The 17,156-nt window shown below is 58.4% G+C and overlaps 2 protein-coding genes across 2 annotated transcripts; one reads left to right on the forward strand and one right to left on the reverse strand.

The window, feature by feature from the left end:
• Nucleotides 1–896: 896 nt before the first annotated feature.
• Nucleotides 897–8,258, reverse strand: NFKBIE (NFKB inhibitor epsilon). Its single transcript, XM_068960862.1, has 6 exons — nucleotides 7,729–8,258; nucleotides 5,290–5,392; nucleotides 4,343–4,565; nucleotides 2,842–2,930; nucleotides 2,492–2,731; nucleotides 897–1,846 (listed from the first exon to the last, which is right to left on the reverse strand). The coding sequence occupies exons 1-6, from the start codon at nucleotides 8,094–8,096 to the stop codon at nucleotides 1,781–1,783; spliced, it is 1,089 nt and encodes a 362-aa protein (XP_068816963.1). The 5' UTR covers nucleotides 8,097–8,258; the 3' UTR covers nucleotides 897–1,780.
• A 4,662-nt stretch (nucleotides 8,259–12,920) lies between these two features.
• On the forward strand, nucleotides 12,921–17,156 carry TMEM151B (transmembrane protein 151B). Its single transcript, XM_068961126.1, has 3 exons — nucleotides 12,921–13,046; nucleotides 15,155–15,595; nucleotides 16,020–17,156. The coding sequence occupies exons 1-3, from the start codon at nucleotides 12,921–12,923 to the stop codon at nucleotides 17,154–17,156; spliced, it is 1,704 nt and encodes a 567-aa protein (XP_068817227.1).

Raw genomic sequence — 17,156 nt, forward strand, 5'->3', positions numbered from 1 at the left:
CCACGCAGCGCCCCGGGCCGCCGCTGGGCCACAGCGCCCCCTCGCGGTCCGGCGGGAGACGCGGCTCGGCGCGCGGGAGCCCGGCTGCTGTGTCGCTGGGGAAGCGGGAGCTCCAGCCCGGTGCCGCCTCCGCTTCGTCGTCGCCCGAAGCCCTGTCCACCGGTCTGGAGGTGGCGGTGACCACTGCCGTCCCAGGGACGCGGATACGGACGTTCTGCATTCCAAGTATATCCCCGTTATGTTACCGTTTTAACATCCCCTTTATGTTACCGCTTCCCCGTTTTCTGGCAGGAACATGTCTACTTGGTTCCGGGCTTGGGCTGGCAGTTCTGTCCCCTCTATCCCCATGACCTTTGAGGATGTGTATGACCTGTCCCCCGTGTACCTCGCTCACTCATCCATTCCCTGCAGATTCCTACTGGCCTGCTCCCGGTTCTACTAATTCACCAAAAAACCTTTCCCCAGGGAAGCTCTCTCCTGTCCCCTCCTGAAGCTTCCCAGATGGCTCAGTGGTAAAGAACCCACCTGCCAATGCAAGTGGAGACACAGGAGATGCAGGTTCGGTCCCTGGCTCAGGAAGATCCCCTGGAGGAGGAAATGACAACCCACTCCAGCATTCTTGCCTGGAGAATCCCATGGAAAGGAGCCTGGTGGACTACAGTACATGGGGTCGCAAAGAGTTGGACATGACTGAGCAACAGAGGGCGTGTCCCCTACCCAGGCCTCCCGGGACCATCAAGTATGGCCCTCCCTCCCACGAGCTTTTCTTCCCATTGCAACTTGCAATTACATATTTATTTAGATGTTTATGATTTTAATATGTCTCACTCACTAGACTATAATCTCTAAATGGTCAGAAACTGTACTGCTTTATTCCCCAAATTCTATCACAACACAGAGCTGACCTAATAGATGCCACAAACATATGTGGAATGAGAGAAAAAAACATACAAAGCCACGCTCCCTTGTGTACTCTTCACAGGCTAGCCCTTCTGCCCAGGCTCTTCCAGGGCCGTGATGAGGCCTCCCACTTGCGTCTTCTCACTCCTCTTTCTCTTCCTCCATCCTCTGCATTTCCACAGAAAGGGCGAGTCTGGTCTGGACAGAGAGGTCTGAGGACCATCAGTCTCCCTACCCTCCCTGGCAAGGCCCTACACTGCTCAAGTACCAATTTCCTTCTCTCTGCCTTCACCACAAAGTCACAGGACAGGTCTGTCTAGAAATCCCCAGTGCACACAGGCACACACGCACGCATGCACACGCAAAACAACTGGGGGGTTAAAAGTCTCTGCCGTTTTAGTGTCATGTTATTGAAACTTCCCCTTCCCCAGAAGTTTAGGGCCTTCTGTGTGAAGTCTTTAAGCAACAGTGTTTCAGAGTCCTCCTTGGCAGAGAGCTGGAACCCTTCCGGAGCCCTGCTCACTCACAGTTCAGTATCTCTCCTCATTTGGGAGAGTCCATGTTGTCTTAACTGGTTGGCAGCTTTAGGCTGACCCCACGTGGGAAGAGATGAGAGTCCCATCATCTTCAACAGAGGCCAACAGGCTTCGCCCACACTGCCTGGGGCTTTGAGGAATCTTATATCCACTCCGAAGCTCTTCCTTCCAGACTGGCTCTCTTACTTGGGATGGTTCCTCTCAGCTCAGGACTGTGCTGGCCCCAGGCTCTGGCCTTAGCAGTTCCCAGGACACATGGCCTGGGCCCAGACTGCAGCAGCTGTGGCTCCAGCTTCCAGATGGGAAGAGGGGAAGTGTCTGGGGTCCAAGAGCCTGTCCCGGCTTCAGTCAGCACACAGCAGTGGCTTCCCAGAGATCTTCAGGTCGTCGAAGGGCAACAGGGCAAAGGGCTGAGGAAAGGAATGGAGAGAAGCAAGATTAGGGCCCATGGACAGAGGTGGCAGTGGGGGAAGGGAGCTGAGACCCATTAGGCCCTTTCCTCCCCACCAAGCGATCCCTGAAAGAAATCAGGGAGCAAATCTTCCTACTAATCCCCAAAACAGTGGTTCCTCAGGGCGACTGGGTCCTGTTTTTGCTTTCGTTTTGGGAGTGGAGGGTGGGAAAGGGCACTCACAAAATATGTTGATTTTCTTTTTACATCATATATTTAAAAATGGGAAAGACTCTACAGAAAATCTAGGTTTCATCTCTCTTAAAAAAAAAAATCCAAGATCTAGAAATACTGGGCCTGTCTTCCTCCTCTGCAAGAATCTGCTAAAGCTGAGTAGAGCGAGTGACCCTCAGACAAAAGACTATCTGGTTTCCGGCAGGCCCCAGCACCTGGCTGTCCACACCCAGCCCGCGTTAGCTGCATGGCTCCTGCAGGAGTCCCAGGTTTGGGCCCCGGGTCCTTAGGACACAGGCTGAGAGAGTGGCAGAGTCGTGGATCACAACCCCAGGCTCCTAACTCCTTGGCCCCTTCAGCTGTGATAGCTCCTGTCTCCACTAGGGATGTGGGAGGCCCTGGACAGCAGAGCTGAGTGTCCGCCTCTTACATCCTCAGCCAGGTCCTGGGGAGTCTCATCCTCCACGTTTCGCAGCAGGGAGTCGGCACCTGCCTCGCACAGGGTGGACGAGATGCTGCTGAGGCCCCGGCCCGCAGCCAGGTGCAGAGGCGTGCATCCATTGAGCATGCGGGCATCCACCCGGGCCCCCGCCTGGAGGAGGAATTGCACCAGACCCCGCTCCTGGGTCTCCACAGCCAGGTGCAGCGCTGTCTTCCCACTCGTGCCCTCCTGGGGGGAAGAAAGATGTCAGCCAAGGCCCTCAGAGGAGGCACGCCTCTAAGAAGAGGGGCCCCATGCCTGGGCCCTGGGCCCGGCAGCTCTCTGATGGGCTACCTCACCTGCACATCAATGTCAGCTCCGTTCTGAAGCAGCAGTTCCATGAGTGGCCGGTTCCTCTGCAGGGTGGCGATGTGGAGACAGGCCAGACCTGAGATGGGGTGAGGATGAGGGTTGCATCTACCAGCTCGCTCTCCCTTTCTTCAGGGACCTCCCTTACCCCTCAGCCCCAAGGGACTCCCCCGCCCCATCCCTGCCTACTCAGTGCCCCTGATCACAAGACTGTTAAAACACAAACCCAAAAAACCCCTCAAAAGTCTGGGGGGAAAGGAACTCAAAGTTTCCACCTTTTCAGTCATGTTATTGAAACTTTCACGCTTCGGGAGTCAGGTTGCTGAGTGACACCCCCCCATACACACACCCTCCCCCACCACATGCTGCCTCCCCTGTCCGCACACACACACAGTCTTTTTGTAAAACTCTACCTGCCTTCAGGCCCCTTCTAAAAGTTACCTTCCTCAGAGCTCTAGGGATCCTCAGGCCCCCAGCCCTTGAATTAATGAATGAACGAATTAATTCATTAGTTCATTTTTAAACAGAGTGGTCAGGGAGACCCTCATGGAGCAGGGACGTTTGAGCAGAGACTTGAAAGAGATGAAGGATGTGAATTTGCATCGAGTTGTTTAAGAAGAGGGGCACCCAGGCCAGCAAGGAGCTAGCACAAAGACTACACATCCCATCAAGCCCCACGCCCCCACTTCAGTCCCCTCACATAGCTCTCCCGTCCCCACAGCAGTGACTGCCTGTTAACCTGCCAGAGAACTCACTTCTTATGGTTATTGTTTGCCTCAGACATTATCTTGTTTTGGTCACAGATGCAAGTCTGGCTCCTACAATAATGTCTGGTACAGAGAAAGTTCTCAGTACATTTTTGATGAATGAATTAACGAGTTCATCTAATCTCTGCCGAACTGAATGTCTTTGTTCTTTTTTTTAATCATTTTATGTGTTGATTTGTTTTTGGCTGTGCTGGGGTCTTCGCTGCACGGGCTTTTCTCCAGCTGCGGTGAACAGGGGTAACGCTGCTAGTTACAGTGCTTCGGCTCCTTATCGCGGTGGCTGCTCTTGCTGCGGAGCACAGGCTCTAGGGCGCACGGACTTCAGTAGTCGTGGCTCCCAGGCTCTAAAGCACAGTCTCAGCAGTTGTTGCGCTTGGGCTTAGTTGCTCCACGACATATGGGATCTTCCTGGATAAGGGATTGAACCCATGTCTCCTGCACTGGCAGGTGGATTCTTTACCACTGAGCCACTAGGGAAGCCTCCCAAACTGTACATCTTGAGGGCAAAGTTGAGCTCTCTGCTTAGCATATAATAGGTTCTCCATAAATTCTAACCAGAATCCATTCATTAATTCACTCCTTCATTCAACAAAGGTATTCTGAGTACCTATGTGCTTAGAACTGGAGATGCATCAATAGACAAGCTGTGGCCCTCCCTTCCCTGAGAGTGGGGTCCCTGTCTCCTGTCCCCTCCTCCTCCCATGGGCCCTGCGGCCACCTGTACCTTGCCAGTTTTGCAGCTGGAGGTCCAAGGAGTGAGGTGGTCCTCTGCCCGGCTCTGGCTGCCCCTCGAGTAGGCAGCGGGCACAGGCCAGGTGTTGGCGCTGGCAGGCCACATGCAGGGCTGTGTCACCATGTCGGTCCTGCAGCACCCGGCTGGCCCCCTTCAGCACCAGGGCCCGAACTGCACCTGGCTGGTCCAGATGTACAGCCAGATGAAGTGCTGTCTGCAGGCACAGAGAGAGGGTCACAGGGTGGCTGCAACATGCTGCAACCTCTGGGAACCTGCTGGGGTGGGCACGGCAATTGCCAGCAGCACGGGAATTGTGGGCCCTGGTCTTCCTTCTGTTGTGCCCTATCAAACTCTCGGGGCCCCAATTCTGGAGGCAGGGTAAGGCAGGCGGCCCTCTGCTATTCTTTAAGTCCCCTTAGTGCCGGCCCTGCCCCCCCACCCTGGAGAAAGGACAGAGCCGGGGCAGGGAGGGATAGGGTGTGATGGTGATGGTGGGAGCAGAATCCAGCTTCTCATCCTCTGGGGAGGCCTGTTATCCTGGGTGAGGGGCTGAGGTCTCAGGGGGAGGCGACAGAGGCATCGAGCAGGCTCTGCCCGGCACACTCCTCCTTGAATGCTCCCTGCAGACATCATGTCCTGTACTAACACCTTCCCTGGCTGCTTCCCACAGACAGTGGTTCCCACAGCAGCTGGCATGTGTCTCTATCACGACTCTTGTCACCGCGCTGTGTCATTAGGTGTTGACACAAGTCCTCTAGCCCAGGCTGGAGCACCTGGTGAGCAGAGTCTGATTCCTACTGTCTCTCTGTCCTCAGCTTCTTGCCCAGTGTCTGGTATATGGTTCCCTGAGGGAGCAGCCAAAGGATGCTGTCTGGTGGCTGGGGATGGCTGCTGGGGCAGACATAGGTATCTGGGCTCAGCCCACCATCTCCACCCACCTGGTAAAGGTTGTTCTGAATGTCCAAGACTTCCTGGGGCAGCAGAGCCAGGCAATACAGCAGCACGGCGGGGGCCTCGTGAATCACTGCCAGGTGGATCAGCCTGGGAGGCAGAGGCAAGGTTTGGGGTCAGGGCTCAGGCCAGACAGAGTGGGCTGGGGTTCTGGGGTTAGAAGAACACATCAGTGTCTAAGTTGCCACCCAGAGGGTAGGTGCAGGAAGTGAGAGTTTGGGCCAGGAAGTGAGGGTTGCTGCGGGAAGCCAGGATCCTGAGGGTGGAAGCTCCAAGTTCCCATCTCTGGCCTTTGGGAGGGCCTTGGCTGAGTGAGAATGTGGGCAGGGTGCTGACGGGACAAGGTCCTTCCTGTCCACCCTGCCCACACCCCGCTCCCCTCTGGCCCCCTGGGGCCCCCACCAGGCAGCTGCAGCTCAAAGCCAAACTGAAAGCCGCTGGGGTAGCACAGAGGTGGTTTCCAGGGCTGGGCTCCCCACCTCTGCCCCCCTCATGGGGAGGGCAGAGAGGGCAGGGGTGGCGTCACCCTCTGTCCCCTCATGAACACCTCCCAAAAGAGAGGAGACAGAAGCTCTTGGAAGAGGAGCAAGGAAACAGGGCAGTGCTCTGTCCTGCTGCTCTCCACGGGACAGCCAGAGGCCATTCTGCAGGGCCGGGACGGAGCCTGAGCTGGGCCCCCGCTCCTGTGTCTGTGTGTGCCTCTGCGGGGAGGACTGTGCAGTGCAGAAAATGTGTGCCTGGGGTGGGGGATAAAGAGCCTTAACCTGGGGCGGCCAGGAGGGGAAGTTCCAGCCCTGGGGTTTCCCCACGTCAGGTGGGGAAAATGAAAGCCAGAGCCAGAGGGTCTAGGCCGGGGCAGGCAGCTGCTGGGGCATTCGTCAGGGGGAAGCCTGGCTGAAAGGCCCGTCTGGGCTGGGGAGGGGGCTGCTTGGGGCAGGAGGGGTAGGCTTTGGTGGCTGGTGAGGCCCAGGAGAGAGTGACGGAGGGAGGGAGGGAGGAACCGCGCTGGAAATCCCCTCGGCCAGGGCCTGCTCTCTGGTCACATTCCTGCAGCCACCTCCCTCTCTCCCTCAGTCTCCCTCCTCCCACTTCCTCTTCCCATTTCCACATGTCCACAGCCCAGACACCTCCAGAGGGAAGAAAGCGCCCTCTCCTCTCAGGGAACCCTCTGGGGGGTCTTGACACCTCCCTCCCGCCCCCACCGGGTCTAGATTCCACACCTGTCTCTAACTAGAGGCGATTAAAGCTGGGGCTGAGAGGCTAAGCAAGGGGGGCAGGGCCAAAGCCTCCACTCCCTGGGTCAAAGGTCAGCCACAGGTACTCTGCACAGAGCCTGCACAATCTTGGTTGTGGGCCTGAGGGCTGGTGATCTCTAGGCACAGAGGACAAAAAGGCCTAGGGTCACCCAGTGGGTCCAGAGTCTGTCTCTGTCAGAGGCCACCCAGGACCTTTGCATCTCCAAAAAAGCAGATCAAGACAGATAGCTTCTGCTTCCTCCTCCCCATTCATTCCAGCAGCCCAGATCCAGGACCCCAGCCCCCCTCCACTCTGTTTCCCATCCCCAAATCCCAGCCACCCCCTCTCTTGTCCATCTTTTCTTCCTGAGGGGTGAATCCTCACCTGGCCAGCCGCTACCACACAACTGCCTCTCTGACCACCCCTCCCCCCGGCCCCGCCCCAGCCCAGTCTCCACCAAGCTCCACCTGGGCCTGGGGAGGAAGGATGAAGTGAAGGGGTCACATAGGACAGTGAGGGGGATTTGTAGGGCTCAGGAGGTGGAGAGTGTCGGTAAGGCTGACTCTAGCCCTCACTTCCCCTTTCTCAACGGAGGAGGAAGTTAGCTGGGGTAGCCAGCCGCCTATCTGTCTGCTGGGGCAAGAGTGCCCCAGCCTGGCTCACTGACTCCACAGGCCAGCCTCAGCCATGCACCCCTGGCAGCACCTCGGACCCCAGCTTCCTGGGCCCACCGGCAGCCTGTCACTGGCCCCTCTTGTTCTTTGAGACAGGGCATTCTGAGGTCAGAGGCCGGGAATCCCAGATATTAAGCAAACAAGGATGCCCTGTCCTCCAGCGAGAAAAACAAAACAAAACAAAACTGGGCTGGTCAGGGGAATTTTCTCGTCCCCAGGATGGGTTACTGGTAGATTTCCAAGATGCTAGCTGGGGTTCCAGGTGCTGGTGAGGGCCCTGCCAAAAGGTGGGGCAGACAGACGATGCCAGGTCCTCTGGACTGGGTCTGGATACAGCTCAAAAGTGGGTTGAGAGTTCAGTTTGAAAGAGAGAGTGGGGACCGCCCCTTCCAGAGCTGGTGCCTTTAGGGATCCCCACATAGGGAATGCCCGGCCTGTTACGGCTCTTGGGGAAGGCCCCGAGTTAGCATCGGGGCGGAGAAAGGGGTCCTCTCTTAGCCTAGCCCCCATACTCACGTGTCTCCGTCCTCGGAAATGTACGTGAGTGCTTCCAGCTGCTGAGGGCTCAGCGCCCCGGCGGCGGGGAGCGGTGAGTCTGGAACTGCGTCCTCGGTCCTGGGGTCCCCCGACAAGGACAGGGGCTCGGTGAGCGATGAGGAGCCATAGGTGGAGTCAGCCCGCTCCCCGTCCGTGTCTTCCTTCTCCTCTGGCTCCTTGGCGGTTCCCGGAGGATGAGTCCAGGGCCGGGGGCCCCCGCCCTCTGAGGGCCCCGAAGCTGGGCGCGGGGTGGACTCGGGCAGGGAGCGCAGGGAGCGCAGAGACTCGATGCCCGAGTCATACTGGCTCTCATCGGTGTCGTCCTGCCCCTTCCGCGCCTCCGACATCCCCGCGGCGCCGGCCCGCCGGGCCCGGTCCCAGCAGGATCCGACTCCTCGCCGCCTTTCCGGGTTGCAGGTCCGCCTCACAGAGCGGGTGCGGGACCCGAAATGGCCTCCTTTCCGGGCTGCGGGTTGGGCTGAGCGCCTCGGCGAGAAGCGTGGACGAGGTTCGGAGCGCCGGCGGGGTCCGCGGCAGCCGCTACTCGGGGCAACTGGGCAGCCCAGTCAGACGCGCTCGCTCGCCCCGCCCTCAGGCCCCGCCCCCGGCAGGCGCCGCGCTTCCGGACGGAGGCCCCGCCCTTCGGAATCCCCCTTACCCCGCCCTCTGCTTTGGCTCGGAGTCAGGGGTTCCCCGGTCCTGACTCACTCTTGCGTTAACTCACGCGTTCATTCATTCATCCAACCGTCCATTCATTCACTCTTTCCCCCTCCCTTCATTCCATGTATTAATTCCCTGCATTCTTTCTTTCCTTCCTTCACTTCCTCTGTTTTCTTCATTCATTTTTCCATTCATTTATTCTTTCGTTTAAGAGGAATATATGTTAATCGTCTGCACAAGCTGGGCGTCTTCTGGGGAGAGCACGTGGGAGGTGGGACGGGGAAGCGTTGCTACCTGTCCCCGGCCCACTACTCTCAATTTCTGTTGCTTTTCCCGGAGACAAAGGGGACACCCACGTCTTTAAAGGAGTTCTCCCTTTGGGTTCTGGAGACAGAGTCTCCTGTGTCAGTTTTTCAGATCACATAGAATTGGACATGAGGATGTGCTTGTCGCAAGTGGTTTTTCTGTTGAAAAGACTGTGGTCTAAAAAAGCAGAGTGGTCATTCCTCACAGGGATAAAATACTGGTCTCAGACAGTAACAGCATCTGGTTGGGGAAGTGTAGTTCCTCATGGTGGGGCCAGGATGGGGAGGCCCCAGACATTCTGGGCAGCACTCTGCTGAGGTCCCCTTGGCAGCCTCAGCCCTAATACCAGCACATCTTTCCCCTTTCCCCATCCCTATTTTCCCTGGGCCTAGCCTCAGGAGGCTGTAGGCAAATCCCACCCACGTGGTGAGCCCCAAATCAGCTGCCCAAGATTTATCCCCTACCCCAAGTTCCAGAAATGCTCTTAGAAAAATCCCCCCCAAGAAAACATCTCCCTTTCCCAACTCTGGCTTTGAAGGAAGGAAGCTAGGGTGTGAACACGCAGCTACTAACCAGTTTCCCTCCCACCCTCCCCATGAAACCTCATTTTATTCATCCATTTGACAGACATGTAAGGAGCTTCTTCTATATGCCTGACATTGTTCTCTCTGTTGGAAGCAAAACGGAGGCTCACAGTAACAGTAATAACCAACAACTACCATCCCCCCCAAACAAACAAACAAAAAAAACTGTCCCCATGGTTCCAGCCTTCAAAACCCCCTAGCAGTTACAACACAGAGTGATTGGGCTAAGATAGGCGTGAGAACAGGACGCTGGAGGGGCACAACATGGGGCCAACTACCCAATGGGTGAGCGGTAGAGGAGGTTCCATTTGAACTGGAAATGAGAAGGGAAGAGGGCTGGGAAGAAGTACCTAGTCCCCACTGGTCTCCATCCCCCCCTGAAGGCTGGAGTGGGGAGGATGTTTTGAGCATGAGAGGGTGAGGAGCCATGAGGGGAAAGCCCAAGGAAAATGAGGCATCTCCTTACCTTGGGGTCATTGTGACTTAAGACATCCTCAACTTCCTCCCCCGACCTGTTCCTCTCCCAATCTCAAAGGCTGGAGCAAAAATACAGACCTTAACCACTTCAAAATAATCTCCATTTTAAAGCTGGGAAGCTGAGGCCCAGAAAGGTGAGTTGACTTGCCCAAGGTCAAACAATCTGAAAGTGTAGAGCTGTGTTTTCCTGTTCCTGGTACAAAACTCTAAAAATGTTTTCAGTGAGGGACTTCCCTGGTAGTCCAAGGGTTAAGACTTTGAGCTGCCAGTTCAGGAGGCTCAAGTTCGATTCCTTGTCAAGGAACTAGATCCTGCATGCCACAATTAAGCCCCGGTGCAGGTGCAGCCAAATAAAAACAAACAAACAATGTTTTCAATGACTTTCTTTCCTTCATGAAGGCCTAAGAAGTTGGGGGCATCTGAGCCATTTGCAAGGACACAAGAACTCAAGGGTGTGCAGTGAGCACCTGTGTTATACCCACAGCCTGATTTTAAGGAAAAACCTACCCCATTAACCTAGCCAGAAACCTACCCTTGTCTGGCTCTAAACCCTAACAGGTATGTGGCAGCCCCTTTTCTGGCCACATGAGGTCAGCATTGAGTCACTGACTGCTTCCAGCACCTAGTCTGCACTCCAATAGGAAGCCCTTCTCGGTACAATTCAGGAATGGGGACAAGGACCATGGCAGTGTCATCTGGAAAGATGACCTGGGGACTTTGACTCAAGTCACAGCATGATCCAGGTCCTGACTTCATTCCCTCAGTCCCACCCAGTCTTCTACAAGGTCCTCTTCTCTCTCTTGTTTTCTGGTTCCCTTTGTCACGCTCCCACTCCCCATCTCTGCCCACTCCAGCCAGACTCATCTTCAGGAAACAGGCCCAGTTGCCATGGTGACCAGCTGGTCAGCTGGCTCCTTCCACAGCCCCCTTTCTTCTCTGGGCTTCCAAGGACGGGTAATGCCTGTGTATGGAGAAAGAGGAGGTGGTCTTTTATCTCTTGAAAGCTCTGGGGTTGGCCAGAAGAAGTTGAGCTCTCTTCCAAAGCCCCCTGAAGTGGAGCCAGGAAGGCAGTGGGGCTGGAGGACAGGAGAAAGATTAGAACAACTGAATGGGGAGTGTGAAGATCCTATCTGGGTTAGGAAAGGCCAGGATTAGGACCTCTGCTTTCTATCTGCAGTAAGTACTGAATTAGGTGAAATGAACCGAAACCAGAAGAGGAGTTAGAATTAACTGTGGGCAGGACTTCTCAAAAATTATGGGTAGGAGAGAGACGTTGGAATGAGCCAGCAAGTGCGATTCCTCCTCTGCCATGGGGATGAAGGAGAACCACGCCTTTTGGGACCATACTCTCCCTTGGTTTGGGCAGGGAGGATGGACTCACTGACCTGGGGAGGATCACACAGGCTGGGTAGTCCTGAAGTGACAGGCAGACTGAGAGTCCCCTTCACCTTCCCTGGAAAGAGAAGAGTAGCAACATGGAGACAGGACCAAGAGTAGGGGGGTGGGTGTGTGGGTGAAGGCAGAGGCTCTTCTGCCCCAGATGAGGGGCAGGACTGTCAGCAGAGCAGTGGGCTTCTCTATTCCCAAAGATCAGATATCCAGGTTTTGCCTCAAGCTGACCTCCGACCCCTGAAGATCCCCATGGACTTTTGAATGGGAAAGGTCTGGATTCTAGGACCATTCTGTGAGTACCAGCAGGTGACCTTGAGTAAGCCCCTCACCTCCTCTCTGCCTTGGTTCCTTGTGGGTAAATGGGGAAAGTCACTGTTTGTCAAAGACTAATGTAGCATATGCCACACAACAGCCTTCCTTGGTGGCTGTGGACACACAGACGGATCAAGCATAGCCTTCATCTTATTCTTTCACAATGACAGGCTTCCATGTCCTTCTTCCCCGTTAGACTTTGTGCTCCTTGAAGATGGGAAATTGTATTTTGCCTTTCTATATGGGGCACAGTATGTTCTTAATACTTTTTTATTGAATGGATGCATTCAGAAATGAATGAATGGCAGCTTTCTTTCTGCTCTTAACTGGGGTGGGAAAGACCACTGTGGGTGGATGACATGAAGGGACAGGCGACCTGCAGTCACTCAGCCTGGCCTGTGACCTATGACTTGGCCTCCTACACCCCAAGTCAGAGCTTTAGAGATTGCTCAGTCAACTTTCTCCCTGCACAAATGGGGAAACTAAGGCTCAGAGAGGGGAAGGCATTTGCCCAAGGTCACACAGCTAATGACAGAGCCAGGATTAAGAATCTCTTCTCAGGTTTCCCGATCTCCAGTCTAGGGCAATGGACACACTTCATTGCTTCTCTGGGGCTTTTCTTCTAGGATAGAGCGCTAGCTCAGTGAAGGCTGGGTTCAATGTCTTCTTTTCTGCCTTCTGCTAGTCCTTCCTCACATCCAGCTCCGATCTGTTCCTTTTCAGCCTTTCCCAACCTTGTTCAGCTGGGTCTGGCCTCTGAAGTCTGGCTCCTGCCTTAACCCTTTACCATTCAACTGGGAATGAGGATCTTGCCTAGGGTTCTCAAACTCAATTTCCTCTCCCCACCCTCAGCCCTGGGAACTTGCGAGAACCAGCGGTGGGGAGGGATGTTAGTTGGCCGCTGGCGCCCGCTCCGCGAATAGACCCAGAGGAGTTTGGGCTGTTTCTCCTCCTCGGAGGAAGGATGGCGGGGGTGCGGGTAGTGAGCGGGGCTGGGAGAGAGGAAGGGGTGCCGGGAGCCCCTGTTGCTTGTCCCCTTTGGGGTGGCTGTTAGATAGGCTCGGGGAAGGCGGAGTTTGGGGGGCCGGGGGCGGGGCTCCTGTGCTGGGAGGAAGAGGGGGGGCGCGCTGGCTCCAGCTCCGCTCAGACAAAAGGCGGCGGCGGGAGCGGGCGGGAGGCGGAGCGGCGCCGCGAGGGCCTCAAGGTGACACCCGCCCCCGGCCCCGGCCCCCCCAGCCCGGCCCCCCCAGCCCGCCTCCCCATCCCCATCCCCAAGCCCCTTACCCGTGGTGCCCTTTCCAGGCCCCCTCCCCCCGGCGGGGGGTGGGGAGCAGCGAGGGCCCCGCCCCCTCCGCCCCCCTCCCCAGGGCCGGCGCAGGATGCCCCCGGCCCCCGGCAGCCCCCCGGGAGGCCCTGAGCTCGACGCGCCCCCTCTACGCCATGTCCCCCCCTGGCTCGGCCGCGGGAGAGAGCGGCGGCGGCGGCGGCGGCGGCGGTGGCGGCCCCGGGGTCCCGGAGGAGCCCACGGCGGCGGCGACTACGGACGAGGGCCCCGCCCGAGAGGAGGTGAGAGCCGGTGGCGCCCCTTCCCCGGGCGCGGTCGTCCCTTCCCCGGGCGTGGCGCCCCTTCCCCCGCCGGTTCCGCCGCAGCGCTCCCGGCGCCCCGCACCCCGAGCCGGCCGCCGCAGCCGCAGTCCCGCGCCGCTGCCCCCGCCCGGCGGCCGGAGCTGTCCGCGGTGTCGGGGAAGGGGCCGCGCCGGGGGCGGGGCTCGGGGGTCCCGGGCAGGGGGAGGGGCCTAGGGGCGGAGCCTCGTGGACCCCGGGTGAGTGGGGGTGGGGACGGTAGCCGGGTTCCTATCTCGCGGAGGGAGATACTCTCTAGAAGGCCAGGAAGGGTGACTTGGAGGGGCTGCGGGAAGCAGGAGAGTACCTGCCAGGTCCACGGAGGAAACGGTGGTGTTACCTGAGCTGGGGTCCTAAGAAGGTCAAATGTGTGCAGGAGCCGGCCCCCCTGAGGTCACTGGGACTGTTTGTGTGGGGGATGTGCCTCTCTCATCCAAGGTCCGTGTAGCATCCCCCTCCAGGGGACTCCCAGGAATCCTTCAAGGTGTTGGTACCAAGCATACCTACCCCTCGTTGGGGGCATACTAAACCTGGAGACAAAGCGATGAAGGAAAGTACCAGGGGCTCCCCAATCTCCCATGCACGCTCGTGCACACACTGCACACTGCACTAGGGCAGAAGCACACAGGCAGGACCTGCAGGGAGGGCCCCTTTCCCACACACTCTCACTGGGACAGGCACACGCTCAAGTGGGCATGCAAAGGGGCACATATGTACTCCCCAAGGGTGAGGCTCCCACAAAGGCACATGCACCCTAATCTTGTCTGCATGTGCTGAGTACTATTTCCTAACCCAGCCACCTATCTGTACTTCCAGATCTTTCCTTGGATTTCACACCAGTCCAGGGCCCACTGCCTGTTATTGTGCCTTTCCTCTCTCTATCTTCTCTCCCTTCCCCTGGGGAGCCTCCAGGTCCAGGCAGGGGAATGGAAAGAATAAGTCAGGATCTCAGCAGGAGGGTGTGTGGAGGGTTCCTAAAGCTAGACGGTGCGGGGAGCAGAGGGAAAGCCCAGGCCGCCACCAGACATCTGACTCAGTATACTTGTCCTTGAGTGGCTGTGGGTGCCAGCACCCAGAATGCAAAGAGAATGAGGCCCTGCTTTCAGGAGCACCCAGTCTAGTGGAGGAGCCAGACACATAAACAACTCACCGGGAGCACCGCAGGGCAGAACATGATTTAGTACTTTAACAAGCCTGGGTACTGAGAACTGTTTTCTCTTGACAAAGGGCTGGGCGGCAAACATCTTCCTCCTTGCTTCCCACCCCCACCCCTGTCTCCCATCCCCTCTCCCCAGCCATATGCCTCTGCCCATCTGGATATTTCCTCCTGGACCACCTGCTGCTCAGGGACACAAACCCACTGTTTTCCATCTTAGAACAGGGGTAGGATGTTAGGGAGACTTGCTAGGGACCTGGGGTTCAGAGTGTGGGGAAGGAGACAGCGCTTGGGGTTTCCTGGGAGGTATGAGGGAGGTGGATGGGTCCGAGGAAGTGGCTCCTCCTAGGTTCTGGAAGAAGGGAGGGCCCCACCTGTGAAGTGGGAAGGGGAGGTCAGTGGGCCCCTCCCTCCTTTCCTAGAATACCTGGAAGGGGTCCGGGTTGGGGACCTGCCTTCGCTGATGCCTGTCTGTCCTCCCTGTCTTCCCTACCCACACTTTCTCCTGTTTCACTGTCATCTTTTTATCTGTCTTTGGACTACTCCTCTGGGTGCCATCCTATCCATCTGTGTCTTCTTTGCTACCTGGGCCTTCTCCCTCCACCCCTGGCTTTGATCCCTTTGCCTCTTGGGGTATCTCTCTCTGCACTTCCCCAAACTGGCATTCCGTTCCTTTTTCCTGTCCTTATGTCTCACTCTGGGTCACTTCTGTGTTTATCTCTGGTCCTGGCCTCCCATCTTGGTCTGACTCCTCTCCACATCCCTGTCTGTCTCTGCCTGTCATCTGGGGTGCTGGCCTCTGGCCCTCCCTTCCCGCATTCATCTCTGTTCTGGGTCCTTGCCACTCTGTCTCGCTCCCCAATCATCTCGGCCCTTTGCCTGCCCATCTGAGCAGCAGCGCCCCATCCAGCCCTCTTTCACCAAGTCCCTCTGCCGTGAGTCCCACTGGAAGTGCCTGCTGCTCTCGCTGCTCATGTACGGCTGCCTGGGGGCGGTGGCCTGGTGCCATGTCACCACGGTGACCCGCCTCACCTTCAGCAGCGCCTACCAGGGCAACAGCCTCATGTACCACGACAGCCCCTGCTCCAACGGCTATGTCTACATCCCCCTGGCCTTCCTGCTCATGCTGTATGCCGTCTACCTGGTGGAGTGCTGGCATTGCCAAGCCCGCCACGAGCTGCAGCACCGGGTGGACGTGAGCAGCGTGCGAGAGCGCGTGGGCCGCATGCAGCAGGCCACGCCCTGTATCTGGTGGAAGGCCATCAGCTACCACTACGTCCGCCGCACGCGCCAAGTCACCCGATACCGCAATGGAGACGCCTACACCACCACCCAGGTGAGGAGCTGAAGGGGAGCACAGGCTGGTCCAGATGGTGGGGCGGGGGGGGGGGGGGAGGTTGCTGGGACCCTGCTCGACTGTCCCCAGGCGGAGCACAGCCAGCAGTGAGCTTTCGTGGGCACCGCCACAGAAGAGCAGTAACCACCACCATAATAACAGCAAACGCTAGCAGACAGGTTCCGCTCTAAGTACTTTACCAATATCAAAGTCAAACAGCTAGTATGTGGTGGAGCTGGGATTCGAAGCCCGGCAGTCTTGACTCCAGGGTCTGTGTCTCTGGAGGTGATAAGATCCTAACCTGGCTCCAACCGGGAGCTAAGCCAGGACAGGCTGAGGGTTCGATCAGGCGCCGAGAGCCGCCATGGGGAGGACGAGGGTGAGCGGATTGAGGCGACCCCCGCCGCCTTCCCCGGCGCCGCAGGTCTACCATGAGCGCGTGAACACGCACGTGGCCGAGGCTGAGTTCGACTACGCGCGCTGTGGCGTCCGCGACGTGTCCAAGGCGCTGGTGGGGCTGGAGGGCGCGCCGGCCACACGGCTGCGCTTCACCAAGTGCTTCAGTTTCGCCAGCGTGGAGGCCGAGAACGCGTACCTGTGCCAGCGCGCTCGCTTCTTCGCCGAGAACGAGGGTCTGGACGACTACATGGAGGCGCGCGAGGGCATGCATCTCAAGAACGTGGACTTCCGCGAGTTCATGGTGGCCTTCCCCGACCCGGCCAGGCCGCCCTGGTACGCCTGCTCGTCCGCCTTCTGGGCCGCGGCGCTGCTCACGCTGTCGTGGCCGCTGCGCGTGCTGGCCGAGTACCGCACAGCCTACGCGCACTACCACGTAGAGAAGCTCTTTGGCCTAGAGGGCCCGGGCTCGGCAGGTGGCAGCGCTGGCGGCGGCCTCAGTCCCAGCGACGAGCTGCTGCCGCCGCTCACGCACCGCCTGCCGCGGGTCAACACGGTGGACAGCACGGAGCTCGAGTGGCACATCCGCTCCAACCAGCAGCTGGTGCCCAGCTACTCGGAGGCGGTGCTCATGGACCTGGCGGGGCTGGGCGCGCGATGCCCTGGGGGCGCGGCCGGGGGCTACGCGCCCACCTGCCGCTACGGCGGGGTGGGTGGACCGGGAGCGGCGGGCCTGGCCCCGTACCGGCGCAGCTGCGAGCACTGCCAGCGCGCGGTCAGTAGCTCGTCCATCTTCTCGCGCAGCGCCCTGAGCATCTGCGCCAGCCCGCGGGCCGCCCCCGGGCCCGGAGGAGTCGGGGCGGGCTGCGGAGGCAGCCGCTTCTCTCTCGGCCGCCTCTACGGCTCCCGGCGCAGCTGCCTGTGGCGCAGCCGGAGCGGGAGCGTCAACGAGGCGAGCTGCCCTACCGAGCAGACGCGACTGTCCAGCCAGGCCAGCATGGGGGACGACGAGGAGGACGACGACGAGGAGGAGGCCGGGCCGCCGCCGCCCTACCACGACGCCCTCTACTTTCCCGTGCTCATTGTGCACCGTCAGGAGGGGTGTCTGGGCCACAGCCACCGGCCGCTGCACCGCCACGGCTCCTGCGTAGAGACCTCACTGTGA

Source organism: Capricornis sumatraensis, chromosome 22, assembly GCF_032405125.1.
Source record: "Capricornis sumatraensis isolate serow.1 chromosome 22, serow.2, whole genome shotgun sequence".
In the NCBI taxonomy this organism is placed as follows: Eukaryota; Metazoa; Chordata; class Mammalia; order Artiodactyla; family Bovidae; genus Capricornis; species Capricornis sumatraensis.

Coding starts and splice junctions, on each gene's coding strand:
- NFKBIE (XM_068960862.1), bottom strand. CDS start 8,096: ATGTCGGAGGCGCGGAAGGGGCAGGACGACACCGATGAGAGCCAGTAT. Junction 2,931..4,342: donor CCAGCTGCAAAACTGGCAAG/GTACAGGTGGCC, acceptor ACCCCATCTCAG/GTCTGGCCTGTCTCCACATC. Junction 2,732..2,841: donor GAGCTGACATTGATGTGCAG/GTGAGGTAGCCC, acceptor TCTTCCCCCCAG/GAGGGCACGAGTGGGAAGAC.
- TMEM151B (XM_068961126.1), top strand. CDS start 12,921: ATGTCCCCCCCTGGCTCGGCCGCGGGAGAGAGCGGCGGCGGCGGCGGC. Junction 13,047..15,154: donor AGGGCCCCGCCCGAGAGGAG/GTGAGAGCCGGT, acceptor CCATCTGAGCAG/CAGCGCCCCATCCAGCCCTC. Junction 15,596..16,019: donor ACGCCTACACCACCACCCAG/GTGAGGAGCTGA, acceptor CCGGCGCCGCAG/GTCTACCATGAGCGCGTGAA.